An 18,010-nucleotide genomic window follows, 5' to 3' on the forward strand; every position below is an offset into this window, starting at 1 on the left:
CCAAATTACCATGAAATTATCTCCCTCCCCACTGCTAGAGATAGCTGCTGCCTCGCTTCGGCTCGTCTCGCTTCCTTTCCCCAGGCCTCTTTAGAGAACAGAACCAAACCACTTTGCAGTTTCAGCGCGTTTGTGAAGTGAGTTTAAGAAAGTTCATCTCTGAAGGCATGAGCAACCCTTGTTTCTCTTTGGGGACGGGGGTCCTGTTGCTGATCGGTCACAACAGCATGTATTTTAAGCATCTTAATGAGTGTCACAGAAGCTCATTTCATAACACTGAAAAGTGTGGATCTGTCCATTAATTTACACTACTATACACAGATACTATACCTTAATGTCCTTTCTAAACCAACCAAACCCATTAATGCTTCCCTTTAGAGCTTCCACTCATCCGAGAAAGCTCTTCACATCCTTTTCAGATCTGGGCTTTGTGCAATCAGTCACATTCATCCACAGTTAATCATTTCTAAATGAACGTTGCTTGTGGACAGAGGTTTTGGCCTGCTGGAACAGAAAAAGGCCTTCTCCAAAATGTTGATGTGACAGTGACATGACACTCTTGCCCAAATGCATCATAAGCGTAATCAGATTGTAGAGACCATAGGGGCAATGCTTTCTACAATCTACTTAAGATGCTTTTGGGAAATGCAGGTGAGATCTATTAAAGCAACTGGTCTTTATGTAGTTTTTTTTTTTTTTTTTTTTTTTTTTTTTTAACCCCATCCAGTTAAGTAGTGGAATTCACTGCTGTAATTACAGTGGATGGCTGTACACATGTATTGTTTGCTGTAATAAAGCAATATGCCTTTATTAAACCCACTCACCAAACTTACATATTCTCAGAACATAGGTTTGGGAAGAACGGAAACAATCCGAAGCTATTCACCTTATTACATGTCAGTTTACTATCAGAATGATCTTGACTGCCAATTCAGTGTAACAGTTACAGTTACAGCTATACTTTAATGGATATATAACAATTCAAACATGCAAAGAATGCACATCCTCAATATGCTGCCAATAAAAAAAATAAATAAAATGAAAATCTTATTAATCACTTTGGGATCCTCTTTCATGTTTTAGACAAAAATCAGTAAATCATTCATGTTGCACAAAATGCATGTACTGTATTTAAGGTGCGAGGAAAATGTGGTATTACCTTTAACTTCAGTTTAGTATAGATTTTTTTATAAAAGATTCCTCCTTTTCTACATTTTCTTTATTCGGACACTATTATTTTTCGTTAATCTTGTATAGTCTGTTTGAGCTGTATTAAGTGTCTTAAATTCAGTTTCTACTGCATAGACAGCCAACTTTTATTAAAACCCGATCAGCCAGCAGTAAATGACCCCTTTAAAATTGTTCTAGGATTATGCTATATCATTATTTGAGTGAATTCATTGTACCCAAGCCAAGTTTTTAATGCTGCACAATTTATAATATATGGGTTATTATAGGTGTCCTCATGATGAATGGAACAAACAACACTACACCTCATGCATTCAGTACTTTAGCAAATATCCACTGAGATTGTTAAAAGAACACAACATTAGATGTGCCAGATCTGATCATGGTTTATTACACAATAAAAGACACATAGTTGATGTTTTTGTATAATTTTTTGACCTGTCAGCACAGAAAGAAACCCCAACACATATACACAAGTATATATGTATATGGGCTCAGTGTAAAGTGCAAATCAATCACAAATTTCAATCGTATATAACATTAGGGGAAAAACAAACAAACAAACAAAAAAATGCCTTGAATAAAATGCCTTCAAACAATCTTTTCCTATTTTGGTTTCATACTGAATTTTAAAAGAAAAAAACATCACATTGAATCTTAATATCTAAACATAAACAGGAATATAAGTGATATAAGTGGTTTCAAGTTTTGAGAGGAGAGAGTACCATACAGTTTAATGGCTTATAGCCTATAGTCCTCAGGGTCCTGGATTTAAAGAGGAGAAATCACCAGTTTTTGGTGAATCAGAAACAATGAAGGGTCTGTATGAACAGATCGCTTCAATTGTAGTGCATCCTGATCTTTCTGGTTATGACGTAAAGTGACGATATCAACAAAGCACTAACCTAGCCTGAAACATGTCTGATTGGCACAATTTGATCACACAGAACCTAATTTTCCAATTATTCCCACTCTACATTATATACTATTTTTGTAATGCAGGCAAATAATGTTCAATGTTTCCTTGAGGCAGTGGTTAAATAAACTTTAAATTTGGCAACAAGAAGAGTCAGTCTCCAATCTCCGCTAATCCACCATAAATCGTGATTGGGACACAATGCTATTCAAGTTCAATTGACCAGAGGGCTGCACTAAACTTTCAGTGCCGTATGCATCCCTTTTCACCAAATACAGACATCTGATAAAATATACATTCTCTGAAGTTTACAAAATCCCTTATGTTTTTGAAAAGTCTCTGAATCGAAATATGAATGAGATGTTGAGCTACATGACAGAGGCTTTGAATGAGAAAAAAAAGCTGTATATCCACAGCAGTCTAACAAATGCATTGTAATAATTTAACAAAATATAATTACATTTAAATGTACAACACCTTTTGATTCAGTAACTGAAGATAAAATGCGATCAGGCCAAGAGTGACCAAACCTTTCCGAACAGCATTGCAACTTTAATGCTACTTAAGAGTAGTTCACTAGCATCTTTTTAATAAACATCAAATGTCTTTGAGAAAATATGTCTGCACTCGCTGCTGTTTCTCTGGAGATGGTATGGACACCTTGTTGCTGAGATACCAGAAGTGCATGAAAATGGTAATGCATAATCGAGTCACTGGTCATTTAGTTTGAAAATCTTCGGCATGAAGCACACACAGCTAATGTCGGATAAACAAATGGGATTTCAATGGAAAAGTAGCTTTAATGTAACACAGTGGGGTTGGAAATCAGTTTAGCAGCTTTGTTAGGTTACAATTACTTTGTTGGTGTTTAATAGATTGCGGTATCATACCGTATTTCCCAAACAAAAACGAACAAAGAAAAAATCCTCAGATTCCCACTGCATCTTTGCCTGTTCAACAAGAACACAGCAGCTATTCTGGAGTTTCTGAGCAGAATCTGACTATGCACAATGCCCTTTTGATTGGTCCTATGAGACGGAAAGTGCATATATTATTATAAATACACATATACACACACAAAAAAAGAGAATTAACCAGTTTGGCCAGAAACAGGAACACAAAATAAAGAAATCATTTGAAAAAAAAAAAAAACTAAACCAAAACAAAGGGTTATTGGCAAGTGGGGATTTCATTTTATATGGGAGAAGAAAAACGCTACTGCTGCTTAGTCTCAAAATTTAAACGGCCCCATTTCTGCTTAGGGCTTGATCGCATGGATTTTAGTTTGCAACCTTTCTAGCGATTATTGCATAGTTTGGTGAATTACTTTTAGATTTGCAGATCATTTGGTTTAAGAAAAAAACAGTCGTTCTGCCCTCTCTGGTTCTGCTCTCTCATTTCGCTCTGGGTCCAATTCAATCAAACTGCTGTATTATCACCACACTCCCAAGACGGCGCCAGTGTAAGTTCACCATAAAGCAAAGCATTTAATGGTTAGCCTGTGTTTTTCGAACAAGTCAGGTCATATTAAGCAATGCAGATTGGTCATTCGAATGGTTAAATCACTCAGTGGTGAAACGGCTTCTCTGCTATGGAATTTATTTTTGGACGGGAACAGTCAAAAAGTGGTTTCGCGGTAGTTTGATTGGATTTGGCCCTCGGTCCTCAGCCGTTCCCAAGCCAAACACTGCCCTCCAGTCTTTGCTAATCTGAACTTCCCCAAGCAGCACTTACGAAGAGCTCTTCCCCATTCACCCTGGGTAAACAATAGGCCTTTCGGAAACGTTGTGTATTGCATAGTGTCGAGAATGGCTCGGGAAAACACTTTGCAGTGACTGCCCCAAAATAACCACTCGCTCTAACCATTCGACGGCTGAAACGCATCGCCTTCCCTATCAACGACAGCGCTATGAAACACTGGATGTTAATTACTCTGTTAAAGCTTACAATATATACTCTATATAGCTCTGAAACCCTGAATGTATACACAGCACGTGGCAATGCTCAATAAACTTTTGACAAAGTTTGCATTATAGTGGTCCCATATATCATATGAACAGCGTGTTCCCCCATGACCAGCACAGAGTCATTACATGGGTCATATATAGTCAACTCAGGATGACTAAATAAGTGATAGATTAAATACATTTCGCACTATATCTGTAAACTGATGCTTGCTGAATGAACTAATATTGCCCACAGAAATGTAATAAAATAACCATTTAAATAACATAGTATGAAAATAAATATAATAATTCAATTAACATGTTTTTAAATAGACATTAAGGTTATTTTTTCCCTCTTTTTTTTCTCAGTAACGCTGAGAACAGCGTGCTTGAACTCACTTCTACATGTCATATTCTCCAGGGAGTAATTTGTTAATCTGTCCAATAGTTTGGCCAAAATATGTGTTTAGATGTAGCGCTAACAATGCACTCAGTGCTTAGAATTGAATTTCCTCTCTGAGTTTATTTGTACTGAACTATTTGAACAGATAATAAATAGAAAGGCGATCCAAGAGTTTGCCAAAAGTGAAAAAAAGTTCCTGTAGGTCTACAGAAAGAAGCTGAAGGAATGCGAAGAGAAGTTATCCGTCCCTTCCTGTGCATCTCTAACTAATTTCATAAATATTGTTTGGTCGTCCAGTGTGGATCGATGACATCTACTGTTGCTATACTCAATTGTTATGATTTACGGCATTTAACTTGAGTTTTTTGGTATTTTAGTGAATTCCTGCACATCGATTTTTAAAGATATAGCTCTCGCCAAATAGGAGAGTTTCACACAAAGGCTAGAGGCAATTTGAGATTTACAGCTAAAGCAGTAGTAAAATATCTGTTAATAAATAAATAGTACACTCTTATTTCTATAACACATGCCAACTATTTCACACCAATGCTAGATTCAGTTTATATACACATACATTTTCTTTGCTGTATTATATATTTCATATATAAATGGCTATTTTTTTTTTTTTTCGATAGTATTTTCCTTTCATTTCTAGAGATATTCTCATGGAAATAAGTCTAAGAGCTATCTACATAATGGCCTGGATGACTCCCGCTGGATTTCATGATGACTTTGACTTAACCTACACACGGATCGGTCTGTAAACCTGGCCCGATTTCCCCTTAAATGTCTAAAACTCGTCAAATATGAATCGATGAACATAGAATTGGACATTTGAGATGTTTCCGCACTGGTGCATACCGTTTTTCCAGTTGATAAGGAATGTATACCACTAAGGATAAGGAATGTATACCACTGTTTTGTCTTGCTTTAATTTATGTGTGTGTTTTCAACTTTGCGTTTGTATATGTGTGCACGATGGTTAAGTTTGGACTGGCAAATCGGTCTGAAGTTAAGAGCTGTCACCAATGTTGCGTTTCTTGCCAAAGAGATTCGAAGCATCTCTGTTGCGTAGATTTGGCTGGATCTTGTATCCATGGGGACTGACAGACCACCGCCACCCACCACGAGTCTCCATTCCAGTAGGTGCGGCAGCAGACGGACACGGCTTGTTCTGCAGTAGTTGGAAGAGCATGGCGATCTCGGGGCCTAATCGGGTCAACAGATTTGCCCTCACCAGGTCCACCGTCTCTTCGTCACACTCCATCAAACTCTGCAGTAGTTTCCCATAAAACCTGCGGCGAGACAGAGAAAACTCACGCTGAGTCAGTGCCTCAACAAATTAGCGGGTTAAGCAGCATCAGAAAGCTACAGATTGTGCTGCGAATGCTCAGTGAATTTAAAGTGAAGGAATATGTTAAGACATTTCTTGAAAGCTTCTCAAAAGAAATTTTTTTTAAATATTGGTATCTGCCACAAAATCAATCAACAGTTTGGTTTCTAGCAAGCTCATGACATTTCGAATTTGAATACTTTAAATGGAAATGCACGTACACATGCACAAAATTAGCTAATATTTTAACCATAGACTGAAGTGGGTTTTCTGAACTCAAAATGTGCATTAAGTTAATGCAAAAACAATGTTGTGTTTTCGCCATTTAGCTAAATGCTGCTTAATGACACACAATATAATGCGTCTAACAGTTTTGCAAACACGTATCACATTAAATTTATATAAAGTGCAATTCGATGAACTTCAGAGTGCTTTTTGACTCACTGTAAGCAGGACTTAAAGTACATCTTTTTATGCAATTTTCATAATTATTCTATTGTGTTTGTAATGTACTGCTCAGTGTACTGACAAGCGTTTATGGTAACTAAAATATACTTAAATCTTTTGAAACTTGTATGTAATTTTGTGTCAGTTTAGGACTTTTAAAATATATTAACTTTAAATGTAATATCAAATGACACATTACAGTTAAAGGGGGGGGTGAAATGCAATTTCATGCATACTGAGTTTTTTACACTGTTAAAGAGTTGGATTCCCATGCTAAACATGGACAAAGTTTCAAAAATTAAGATGTACGTTTGGAGGAGTATTTCTTTTCCAAAAATACTCCTTCCGGTTTGTCACAAGTTTCGGAAAGTTTTTTTCGAGTATAGCTCTGTGTGACGTTAGATGGAGCGGAATTTCCTTATATGGGTCCTGAGGCACTTCTGCCGGAAGAGCGCGCTCCCGTATAGCAGAGCACTGAGAGCAGAGGCATTCAGTGATGAGAGCGAGAGCGTTGCGAAATGTCACAAAAGAAGTGTATTTTTAGTTGCCTGGGCAAGACAACCCTGCACAGATTACCAAAAAAACAGCATTAAGGGACCAGTGGATGGAGTTTATTTTTACAGAGCATCAACGGAGTTGTGCAAGTGTTTGTGTTTGTTCCCTGCATTTCGAAGATGCTTGTTTTACAAACATGGCCCAGTTTGACGACGGATTTGCGTATCGTTTATTTCTTAAGGATGATGCAGTCCCAACGAAAAAGGGTCACGATTGTGTGTTGGAACCGCAGGCAGTGAGTAAAACTGCTTCAAATATCTCTGCCTCCTTGTTAGTGCGTCCGCCTCCCATCGGAGACCCGGGTTCGAGTCCCGCTTGCTGCTGCTGCTAACGTTCAGTTTCAGCCTCTGGATCTGATTGTGGATCATAAATATACGCTGAATCTGACTGTTAGCCATGGTTTGTTTCGGATGTTTTTTTCCTCACGGTAATGTCACAGCTTCCAAACACTCTCAACGCAAAAGCCTACTGGCGCTCATGATTCTTTAGCTCCGCCCACACGTCACGCCTCCAGCCGGTCGTGTTTTTCCGGCAAAAATCGGTACAGACTATCTTTCTCTTATGAATATAATAAAACTAAAGACTTTTTGGAGTTATGAAGGATGCAGTACTACTCTATAGGTACTCAAGATTAACAGGATATTGAGTGAAAACGAGCATTTCACCCCCCCTTTAAAATGATAATCAAGTACTTTACATGTGCTTTAGTATGTGCACTTTTTAAAATGCACTTGAGTTAAGAAACCTAGTATTGGTAATGTACTCTCTTTATATACTTAAGTAGCCTTTTATTTCAGTAATACTATATTATTGTCACATGTATGATCTGTTTTGGTTTAGTTTTCTGTGTTTCTGTTATCCTGTCTAGTTAGTTTCCATGGTTTTTGATGAATTAGCTCCACACCTGTTTCTGTTATTCTTGATTACATTCACTGTTTATAAGTCCTTTTTTCTCCCTGATTCCTTTGTCTGCTATCGGTTGGATTTGTGTTGGGTTGTGCCTTTTTTCTCCTGTGGTATATTAAAAGTGCTCTTTTGTTATACACCAACTTGTGACAATTTTTTTTAAACCTAGTTTTAAGATTTGAAGTGCACTACACGTTCATATTTAATCAAATTAAATTTATACGATTATGCACACTTCATTTACACAAGGGAATCCACCTAACTGATGCTTTATTTTCCAAATCTAGCATGAAAGTATGGTCAACTTTTTGTGTACACTATAAGATTAAATCGTTTCATCCTGTTGTACTGCGTATTACCTGTTGGGGAAGTGGCTGGGAAGCTGAGCCACCTCTGCAATGGCTTCTGGGTTTGATTTGGCCACTGTACAAATGTCCAGCTTGCTGTAGCACTCCTCTTGAACCTCCAAGATCATCCTCTGGAAGGTGGAGCACCGTCTGACTGTTAGAAAGATCTTTGAAGTGATGCCATTGGCAATGCACTTCAAGCTTTCTTTCACAAAAGCCTTACCCTGCAAAATCAACAAGAAACCCCATGTTACGCACACGCCTGAACTGCAACTTCTGTCCACCTCATGGAACTGGAAAGGTTTTTATTATAATAAGCAGAACCTTTGGCAATACAAAGTAACGATTCTCAAACAAATTATTAATTTGAACCAGTTCTACAGTATGTGATGATTATTTGGAATCAATTTTCAACGTATTAACTTTATAATAAGTTTGTTTGAGGTAAAATTGACGGTCAACTCACTAAAGTAACAATTATTGTGATAAAGTGTTAGTCTATATAAGGCCACCAATTAAGAGAGCATTTATGAATCACTCTGTAATAAGAACTTTTGAAAATAATAGCTCCCATCGGGCCTTTCAGATCTCAGTGGACTTCAGCCGCATTCATTTGACAGGATTCATCCAATCCCGTTGCTTCTTAGCTTCTTCCTGTCTGCTGAAAAGGCGCCTTTGACTTCAATAGGATATTGTGTATCCGTCGATGAACTGATATATGTTTTTTGTTCTTTAGCTTGAATTGTATGCAAACGTACATACCTGAGTGTCGAATTTAGCAGCACTGTAGAGAAAGGACTTGCAGATTTCATGCATGCCATCTGTGTCACACGTTGAGTTTTCAAGACAGGCGAAGGCACCGCAGCCCACCTGGAGCGCACTGTTCAAGCAGCGCGCCACATCCGCTGCAAAAACAAAATTACCATTAGATTTGACAAGAACGTTAGCTGAATCTAAAGAGCAGTCTTGAGCACTTATTTTTCTCTTTAGTTGCATTATTTCAAGTAATATTTGTCCAGTCCAAACCAAATATATATCCACTTTTTCAGTGGAGCTGGTTACGGAAGTATTTTTCCCATAGAAATGTTCAAAAAGTCTTTGTTAATGCATTACAAGCAACCAGCTACGAGGAGAATCACAACAGTACAAACTTTTAATTTGAATCCAAAAAGTTAAGTAACTATTAACTATGACTTTTGCCTTAATAAACTCCTAATTTGCTGCTTATTAATAGTTAGTATGCTTGTTATATGCATGCTAGTAAGCAACTAGTTAATAGTGAGAATGTGTTAAAATAAAGTGCTAGCAAAAAACATACAAACCCACAAAGGTATAAGTATGTCATTTTCGCAAAATGCTTGAGCAAACTAATTCAGTTTAAACATTTCCGAGGACTGTTGTTCCATTTGTTTTCCCCATGCTTGACAAATCTTGACATAAAATATTTCATATTCTTCAATATTTCTCAGTCATCCATCCATCCATAAACTCAACCACCCACCCACCCATCCATCCATCCATCTATGGGATTCTCTGCTCAATCATTGAAACAAACTAACTTCCTTCTAATACATGGACACTTCAGCTTGTAGTTCTTCAAAGAAGAGAGACCTGGAGAAAAGCCACTGAGGGTTGTTGAGGGAACAGTCTTTGGAGACAGTCTGGACTCCCAGTGTGAGGAACAGGCAGTTAATGCTGGAACATATTCTTATGGAAAATGATTTGAGGAGAAACACATTGCGTGTAGTAGCAATGAATTTGTGAAGCCATTTAGGCAAGATAATTAATTCCTCACCTTGCTTACAAGTGAACACGGGGGTCATTTAGTAGGGGACACATTCTCATTATCACCTCCAAAACCACGGGATGTTTAAATACCATTCGGTCTGGGGGAACTATAGAACAAATGCTCCATGAATACTACGATTTTATGTGTGGCTTTGAGTGAGTTTCCAATTTCCATTCAGTTTTGATAGCAAGCCAAATTTTGACTTAAAATGACAAATAACAACAAGCTTGACCAGCCACTTGACAACAAGAAATATATAGCAACTGAGCCAAGCAGTGGTGTCATTACTCCACTCCACTCTCAGCCATTCATTTTATGGATATTCCAGCCATTTTTCTGTTCTTGGAACTGTGACCCATTGGATAAAGAATATCCAGAGCAGGCCTTGTGGGGTTCTTGTTGTGTCTGGGCATTCCATGCCCTGTGTTTGCCCCTGTAGTCAGGGAGTGAGAAAGAGGGTTGTAGGGCATGTGTACCACGATGTATTGGGTTCTGCTGACTGTCTCTTTTGGCACAAGACCCATTGTTTCCATTACCCTTACATGTGACAAGACAATAATGTTCAGCGGGGTGAGAAAGAGGGCCAAAACCACCACCTCCAACAGTTCCACGCCAAAGACTATAAACGCTTTGCCGCACAAACTCATAGCCTGCAGGGCCAGGATCCCAAGCCATGCCAAAAAAGAACCTCAAGGGTGTGTGTGTGTGGATGTGTGTGTGTGAGAGAGGCTGGTGTTGCTACACACTCACTTACTGTATCTGAATGAAAATAGCTTGTGTGTTGCTGTGTCAATGCTCCTGGCAAAAGGCAGACTTCTGAAATAACCAGAAACCCCCCAAATGTCATGCAGTGAATATGTCTTTTGTCCATAGGAGCAGGTTAGGGCAAGGTCTCAGATGTACATTCTGTTAAGGCCATTTGCTCATTGTGCACATTAATGGAAACTTCTGGGTTCAATAAAAGTTAAACCCTATTGACAGGCATTATTGGCATAATGACAGTTACCACAAAATATAATATCAACATGTCCATGATTATCTTAATAAAAAGCATAAATCAGGGTTACAGTAGGATTTTTTTTTCAATGGAAGTGAACAGGGCCAATCTGTAGACGTTTTGTTAGCCACAAGATGAAAACAGTATGTTAGTTAGCATGCTTTTGTGAAAAATCACTTTTTTCTCTGTTTTCCTGCTTAGATAAATCACATTTTAAGGGAAGAATCAATGTAAGTGTATTTTATTATTATATAAGACACACATTTCTGGTTTTAGATAATAATAATAATAAAAAAATGGGCCTATTTATTTCCATTTTGAGTGACTCCTCATAACCAAGATTTATATGTTTTGTCAATTTTGTAATATTTTGATTATATTTTAATTATTTCAATAATAAATAAAAATAATTATTTATTATAAAAACAACACTAATAAGAACAAATATTAATAAATATTATTTTTATAAAAACATAACACAACGTAATAATTGGCATGGATGAGTCAAAATGACTTTTGTGCTATTTTCTTTACATTTATTTTTAAATAGCTGAGCTCTAGTGGTAAATTAAACCGACCAAAGAAATAAAACACACACACACACACACACACACACACACAACACAAATGAGATATATTTATTATCTCAGCAATTTATAGACAGCTAGAAAGATGGTTTGATTAAAATGCTTTTCCAGCCAGGTTAAGCTGGGGTTTAGCTGGGTTTCCATTTGTTTTCTGAGTCTAACCAGCCAGAAAAAAGCCCAAAACCATCTAAAAGCAGCCAACACACCAGTCTGGGAGACCAACTAAGGCCAGCAAACAAGCTTAGGCTGGTTTAAGATGGTTTTTCTCCCAGCATTGATCCCACACGTCTCCTCTAAAGCCCTCAACAGTATCTCAAACTGAGCTCAGCATTGCCATGATACCAAAAATCTAAAGTCAGTGATCTCCATACAGACTCAGGTGTCTCAAATTCTTTCAAGAATAAATCAGTTGTGCTATCCAATAAAATCTGTAATAAAATGTCCTTTACATGGTTTCGGGGGGTGAATAAAGGCACCATGTAGCGAATCCATCCATTTTTGTAAGATAAATAACCAGATTTCAAATGTATTAAACACTTTTTTCCTCACTTCTGCTGACTGTGGGGAACCGGAAGACGTGCAGGTTGATGTTGTAGTATGTCAGCGCTGCATGGTTAGTAACAAGCATGGAGAAAGAACAAAACTAAATGCTGGACATGAATTAGAAGCACAAAAAAATTTAATAAGTCGAAATCGAAATAAGTCACATACGTCTTCCGCATCCCACAGTCAGGAGATGTTAGAAAAAAGGTGTTTATTACGTTTGAAATCTGGATACTTATCTTACAAAACTCATGGATTCACTACAGGTGACTTTATTCACCCCCTGGAGCCCTGTGAGGGACGTTTTATTGCAGATGCGTGCACTTTATTTCATGTCTTCTGAACTGTTGACAACAATCACAATCACAACAAACACAACAATCAATTTTGAATATAACTCCAAATGGATTATTCTGAAAGAAGAAAGTCCCATACACCTAGGATGCTTCGAGGGTGAGTAGAAGATGGACAAATTTTAATTCTTGGGTGAACTAACCCTTTAAAAATATAAACGATGCAACATTTCTATTTAACTGCAAATAAAATGCAATAAGTGTCATTACCCTAAATTTGCACTTAAGTATATTATTTAAAACTACATTATTTCTGTAACAAGTTATCTTTTTAAAATTATGCAAAAGTGTCTCCTCAATGAATGACGAAGCCTAATCACACTGTGGCTTCAAGGGAAAACACTGGGACTCCAGCATTGCCACATCAAAAACAAATGAAATTACTCGGATCTTGCTGCTCTTATGGCGTTATAAGAGGGAAAGTTTGTCACAGAAACTTTTTTTGTTTCATTGGACACCTCCTAGAAGTTATCAGTAACCTTACAAGGGAAAAGAGAGTTACGGGTGATTTGGGCCACATAGTTCAGGGGTTGCCCCTTCACTTACACTGCACAGAAGAGACGTAAAATATGGGCTTGATATTGCATTTGATGCTTTCATAGACCACTTATTGTATTGCAGTGGGAAAACAGGCGCGATGATGTATTGTGACTATTGAAACATGAATACAGCTTTGCCGGCTGACTCTAATCATTTCGAGGGTACTGCGATGGGCTCCGACAGGTCAGGACTCATTTGAGATTCAAGAAAACACATCAATAGACAATGCACTGTCTTGTGTTTGCTTTCTCTCTTACTCTCTCGTGTATCATCAAGTGCTGTAAAACCTCAAATGGGTAAGTTATCAGAGATCCTGCATATGGTTCTCGACAGGTGATATTACACTTTTCTACAAAAACTAAAAGGATCATTTATTGGAATGAAATAGCTACCTTCAGATTTCAACTTGTGGAGCGCGTGACCCCGACTTGAACCTGTGGCCTTCGAGTGTCAGTGTTTCAAACCAGACTGTTACGCATGCCATGGCTAGACCTCACAGATTCGGAGACAACACTACAATTGCCTTAATGTGTCAGGCAGAGTTCATTCATTTTACTACTGTACTTTTTCATGAACTGACGATCTCATCTGGCATCATACACTCATCCTCAAGTTGTCACAAAAATGTATGAGTTTCTTTCTAGTGCTGAACATAAAATAAGACATTTTGAAGAATGTGTGTAACCAAACAGTTGCTGGCCCTCGTTTACTCTCATAGAATGGAAAAGAATGCTACGGAAGTCCACCAGAAACTCTTTGGATAGCCACATTCTTCTTTTACGTTCAAGAGAAGAAAGGAACTCATACATGTTCGTAAACACTTAAGGGCGAATAAATGATGACAGATTTGTAATTTTTGGGTGAATTATTCCTTGACCTAGGGTGTCCTCTTTTGTTTTGCACATGTCCTGGTCGGGATTTCTAAATGTCTGGGTTTTGGCTTTGCTTTCCTATTGTCATGCTTTACAGTCATGTGCATGTATCTTCACTGCTTTGACAGTTCTCTGTAGATCCCACTTTCTTGCAAACGACCGCTGATCAGTTATGTATAATTCCTGCACACTAGGTCAACTTTGACTACAAAACCAAAACCTTAGGCAATTTACAAATCCTGGCCAGGACATGTTCAGGAAAAAAAAGTGTATGGTAACCCTATCATCAACTTACAACTGATGATGGCATTGACACCCAAAGCGCCATCCAGTTGTAAAGGAATGAACTCTGTAAAATATTTAAAGGGGGGGTGGGGGGGGGTGAAATGCTATTTCATGCATACTTGTTTTTTTTTAGTTTTTACACTGTTAAAAAGTTGGATTCCCATGCTAAACATGGACAAAGTTTCAAAAATTAAGTTGTACGTCTGTTCCAAAAATACCTCTTCCGGTTTGTCACAAGTTTCGGAAAGTTTTTTTCGAGTATGGCTCTGTGTGACGTTAGATGGAGCGGAATTTCCTTATATGGGTCCTGAGGCACTTCTGCCGGAAGAGCGCGCGCTCCCGTAGAGTAGAGCACTAAGAGCACAACAGACTTCACTGATCAGAGCAAGAGCGTTGCGAAATGTCACAAAAGGAGTGTGTTTTTGATTGCCAGGGCAAGACAACCCTGCACAGATTACCAAAAAAAAAAACAGCATTAAGGGACCAGTGGATGGAGTTTATTTTTACAGAGCATCAACGGAGTTGTGCAAGTGTTTTTGTTTGTTCCCTGCATTTCGAAGATGCTTGTTTTACAAACAAGGCCCAGTTTGACGACAGATTTGCGTATCGTTTATTTCTTAAGGATGATGCAATCCCAACGAAAAAGGGTCACGATCGTGTGTTGGAACCGCAGGCGGTGAGTAAAACTGCTTCAAATATCTCTGTGTTGTTAACTTAGCTATCAGCGCGTAAGCACATCAAGTAAACAACATGCGATGTTGTCATCAAACTGCACTTTCCACATGTACAGCTTAAAAAAAAAAAAGTGGAACTTAGTCATTTTCCAAAACCGCTAAGCAAATATATACAGTTTCAGTACATACCACATAGAGACGTCGTTGCTGCTGCTGCTCTTGTTAAATTTCAGCCTCGGGATCTGATTCTGGATCATAAATATACGCTGAATCTGACTGTTAGCCATGGTTTGTTTTGGATGTTTTTTTCCTCAAGGTAATGTCACAGCTTCCAAACGCTCTCAACGCAAAAGCCTACTGGCGCTCGTGATTCTTTAGCTCCGCCCACACGTCACGCCTCTAGGCGCTCGTGTTTTTCCAGGAAAAATCGGTACAGACTATCTTTCTCTTATGAATATAATAAAACTAAAGACTTTTTGGAGTTGAAGGATGCAGTACTACTCTATATGTACTCAAGATTAACAGGATATTGAGTGAAAACGAGCATTTCACCCCCCCCCCCCTTTAATGATTCATTTTATGCAGCTTCTCATTTTGATTTCAGCATTAAGGACTGAAATGTAAAGAATGGACTTTTTAGGAGAAAAAAAAAATTCTTTTGTTTTGTAAAGTATATACTTTTCATTTAGCTCCTTTGGGTTTAAAAGTGCACCACTGCCTCTTTGTCTCAAAAGCACTGAGTCAGTCCATGTCTCCCTGACAACTAAATACAACAGGAAGTTATGCAAATACCAAGCGGAGTTTGACAAAGGTTTCTCGACCAGAGACAGAACAGAACTGAGCGTCCCACACCACTCACAGATCGACTTTTTGACACTTGGAAAAGCTTTTCTCTGCAGCATATTAATCACTGACTTCATTCAAGACAAAGCAATAACCTTTTGTGACGCTGACACCAGATCTTCAGTTTCAATATGAGCAGCAAGAACAATACATCATCTTTAATAGTTTTGGGTCCTTTCAGGTGCACACAATGCCATTTAAAGCACCCATTGTGCTGAGTCCATTAAAAGCTAGTGTAAGCGAGCTGCCCATCCTCCAGTTCTCTACCTGTAGAACCTGTCAGTTTCAAATGAACCTGAAGACCTCTGTTAGCTGGTGTTGCATTATATGCATTGACAAATCTGCCTGTCCAATATGATGCCAGAACTAAAAATACAGTAAGAAAAAAGTTTTTACAGTAACTTCGCAGCTGTGGTTGACAAAACATATCTATCTAGAGTGTAAAACATATAGTAATGATATATTATTAAATGTTATAATGTCAATATACCAACATATTTAAGTTAATGGAACCGGTTTGTTACTGTAAAATGTGGTAATGACATTACATGTTGACTTAAATCCATAAAAAATTGGCAGCTCTAGCTACTAATTACATTGTCACCCACACAAATAAAACACCAGTTACTGAGTAACACACAAAATGATCCAATTCTCACACAGTAGTAGCGAATATCAGCATGATTTTGATTTCCTGTGACAAAGGCATACTGATAATCAGTACACAGGAAGAAGTTATTATTCATATTTCATAGAGAATTTGTCCAATTATGTTACAAAATAAGCCAAAGCATAAAGTTTTGCATGTTGCAATACACTCAACAAAACAGTCAAATAGCGCAGTACAAATAGTGAAGTGCCCCAGTGCTGTTATATGAAATATCGGAACGCTTAGTATCTTGTTCGTTCAATCCAATTAAAGGACTGGAAAATCAAAATAAATGTGATGATTTGCCCAGGGAATTTTGAGAATAACTCACAATAAATTAAGAGATGATTCATATTTTGTGCCATAAAATATACGCTTTCTAATTTAAATTATAAGATGGTTCATACTTTATACACATTATATTAAATATTAATATTTATATAGTTTCAAAGTTGTAAATACATTTTAGGTTTTCCAAAAATAAATATTTCTACTTCAAATTTTCATGTTTAATTTAATGCTATTTTCCATTCTTTGTAATTAAATATGAAATTTACTAGCAATTTCTGAGAGAGAATTGATTCTATGCCATTTCTTTCAGTGTACTGATGTGTAATATGCGTAATTGAGTTGTATTGACTGGCTGTTGACGTAAATAATAATATTATTCTGAACTGACTTGCCAATAATAAAGGATAAATGACAATAACGTAATGCATACTTACAAGAAACGTGTATATATTGCCTTGTTAAACATACATCTGTTTCTATTAAATTCTAAGGTCATTTACTTATAATTTATTTTCATTTATTTATTTATTTATTTTACAATTTTACATTAAAATCATTGTCTTTAAAAGATCCAGTACTATTTTTTGGGTATGTGGTAAGGTAACCAATGAATAGGCTTTTACTCTAGCATTTTCTCCCCAATAGAAAGTCCTGCTTTTGAGGCTGAAAGCCAAGGCGAAATCATCATTCACATTCATTAATGCCTCTAAAGAAGCTCATCATTTGAGCTGAGACGAGTCCCTTATATGCAGGTCAGAGGATGGACAAGATATTCACTGATGCATCTGTCAAAGAGCAGGTCAATGGATGCATTGCATGAGAGCTCATCATAGAGGAGATGACAGCTCTCATATGATCTACCCTCCACCAAGCGAAGCCGATGCATGCGTGTCAGCAGCACACAGCCGGCTCATTATTCCCGAACGCTTCCTACTTACAGGGGCTGTTGTGGGAGAAGCGTGCTCTCCTGTTCGAGTAGGATTCGTTCTGATCCAGTTCATACGCGGAGGCGATGAGCACGGCGAGCAGCAAAAGTCCGGTCCTTGGCGGCATCTCTCACTAAATGACACTGGGGCTATTGCGAATGCAATAAAAGAGGATTTCCTTTATGTCTCGCGCGCTGTGCGGCTCGTGTTCTCGGCGACTTCGTTGAGGAAATGCGTGTGATGTGGGCAGTATCATGAAGGCTCTTTCTGTCCGGCTGATCTCTTCAGCGATTTCTTCTCCCAGCCGCGTGCATGACAGGAGCGCAGGTCGCGCTTTATATGTGCCCGAGCATCACGAGCTCGCCGCTCAGCCCAATCACATCACAGCAGGCGCGCGAACACAGCCTCAGCACAAACTTTCATTCATTGATCCGTAGCATGTAAATTGGCTTCTCATATGGCGTAAAGTTTGCTGTTCCTTTTGACTAGTGAAAAACGCTCACATCCGCGCACTGTTGTCACATACAAATCTACACATCCACTTCAAAGAGCGCGTCGCATGTTTGATCCTTCATAACGTCACAACAGAGCTCACGTGCGCTTCAGTTCAACTTTAACCT

General features: G+C 38.1%; 1 protein-coding gene across 1 annotated transcript; it reads right to left on the reverse strand.

Moving 5' to 3' along the window:
• Positions 1-1,566: 1,566 nt before the first annotated feature.
• Positions 1,567-17,711, reverse strand: LOC113039680 (stanniocalcin-like). The gene is made up of 4 exons (XM_026197690.1): positions 17,403-17,711; positions 8,804-8,946; positions 8,054-8,265; positions 1,567-5,748 (listed from the first exon to the last, which is right to left on the reverse strand). Exons 1-4 carry the CDS (start codon positions 17,515-17,517, stop codon positions 5,466-5,468), a joined length of 753 nt encoding a protein of 250 aa, XP_026053475.1. The 5' UTR covers positions 17,518-17,711; the 3' UTR covers positions 1,567-5,465.
• Between the last annotated feature and the right edge of the window lie 299 nt (positions 17,712-18,010).

Source organism: Carassius auratus, chromosome 22 (assembly GCF_003368295.1).
Source record: "Carassius auratus strain Wakin chromosome 22, ASM336829v1, whole genome shotgun sequence".
NCBI classification, from domain to species: Eukaryota; Metazoa; Chordata; class Actinopteri; order Cypriniformes; family Cyprinidae; genus Carassius; species Carassius auratus.

Coding starts and splice junctions, on each gene's coding strand:
- LOC113039680 (XM_026197690.1), bottom strand. CDS start 17,517: ATGCCGCCAAGGACCGGACTTTTGCTGCTCGCCGTGCTCATCGCCTCC. Junction 8,266..8,803: donor CTGCTAAATTCGACACTCAG/GTATGTACGTTT, acceptor TTGATTTTGCAG/GGTAAGGCTTTTGTGAAAGA. Junction 5,749..8,053: donor CCCAGCCACTTCCCCAACAG/GTAATACGCAGT, acceptor GTCTCGCCGCAG/GTTTTATGGGAAACTACTGC.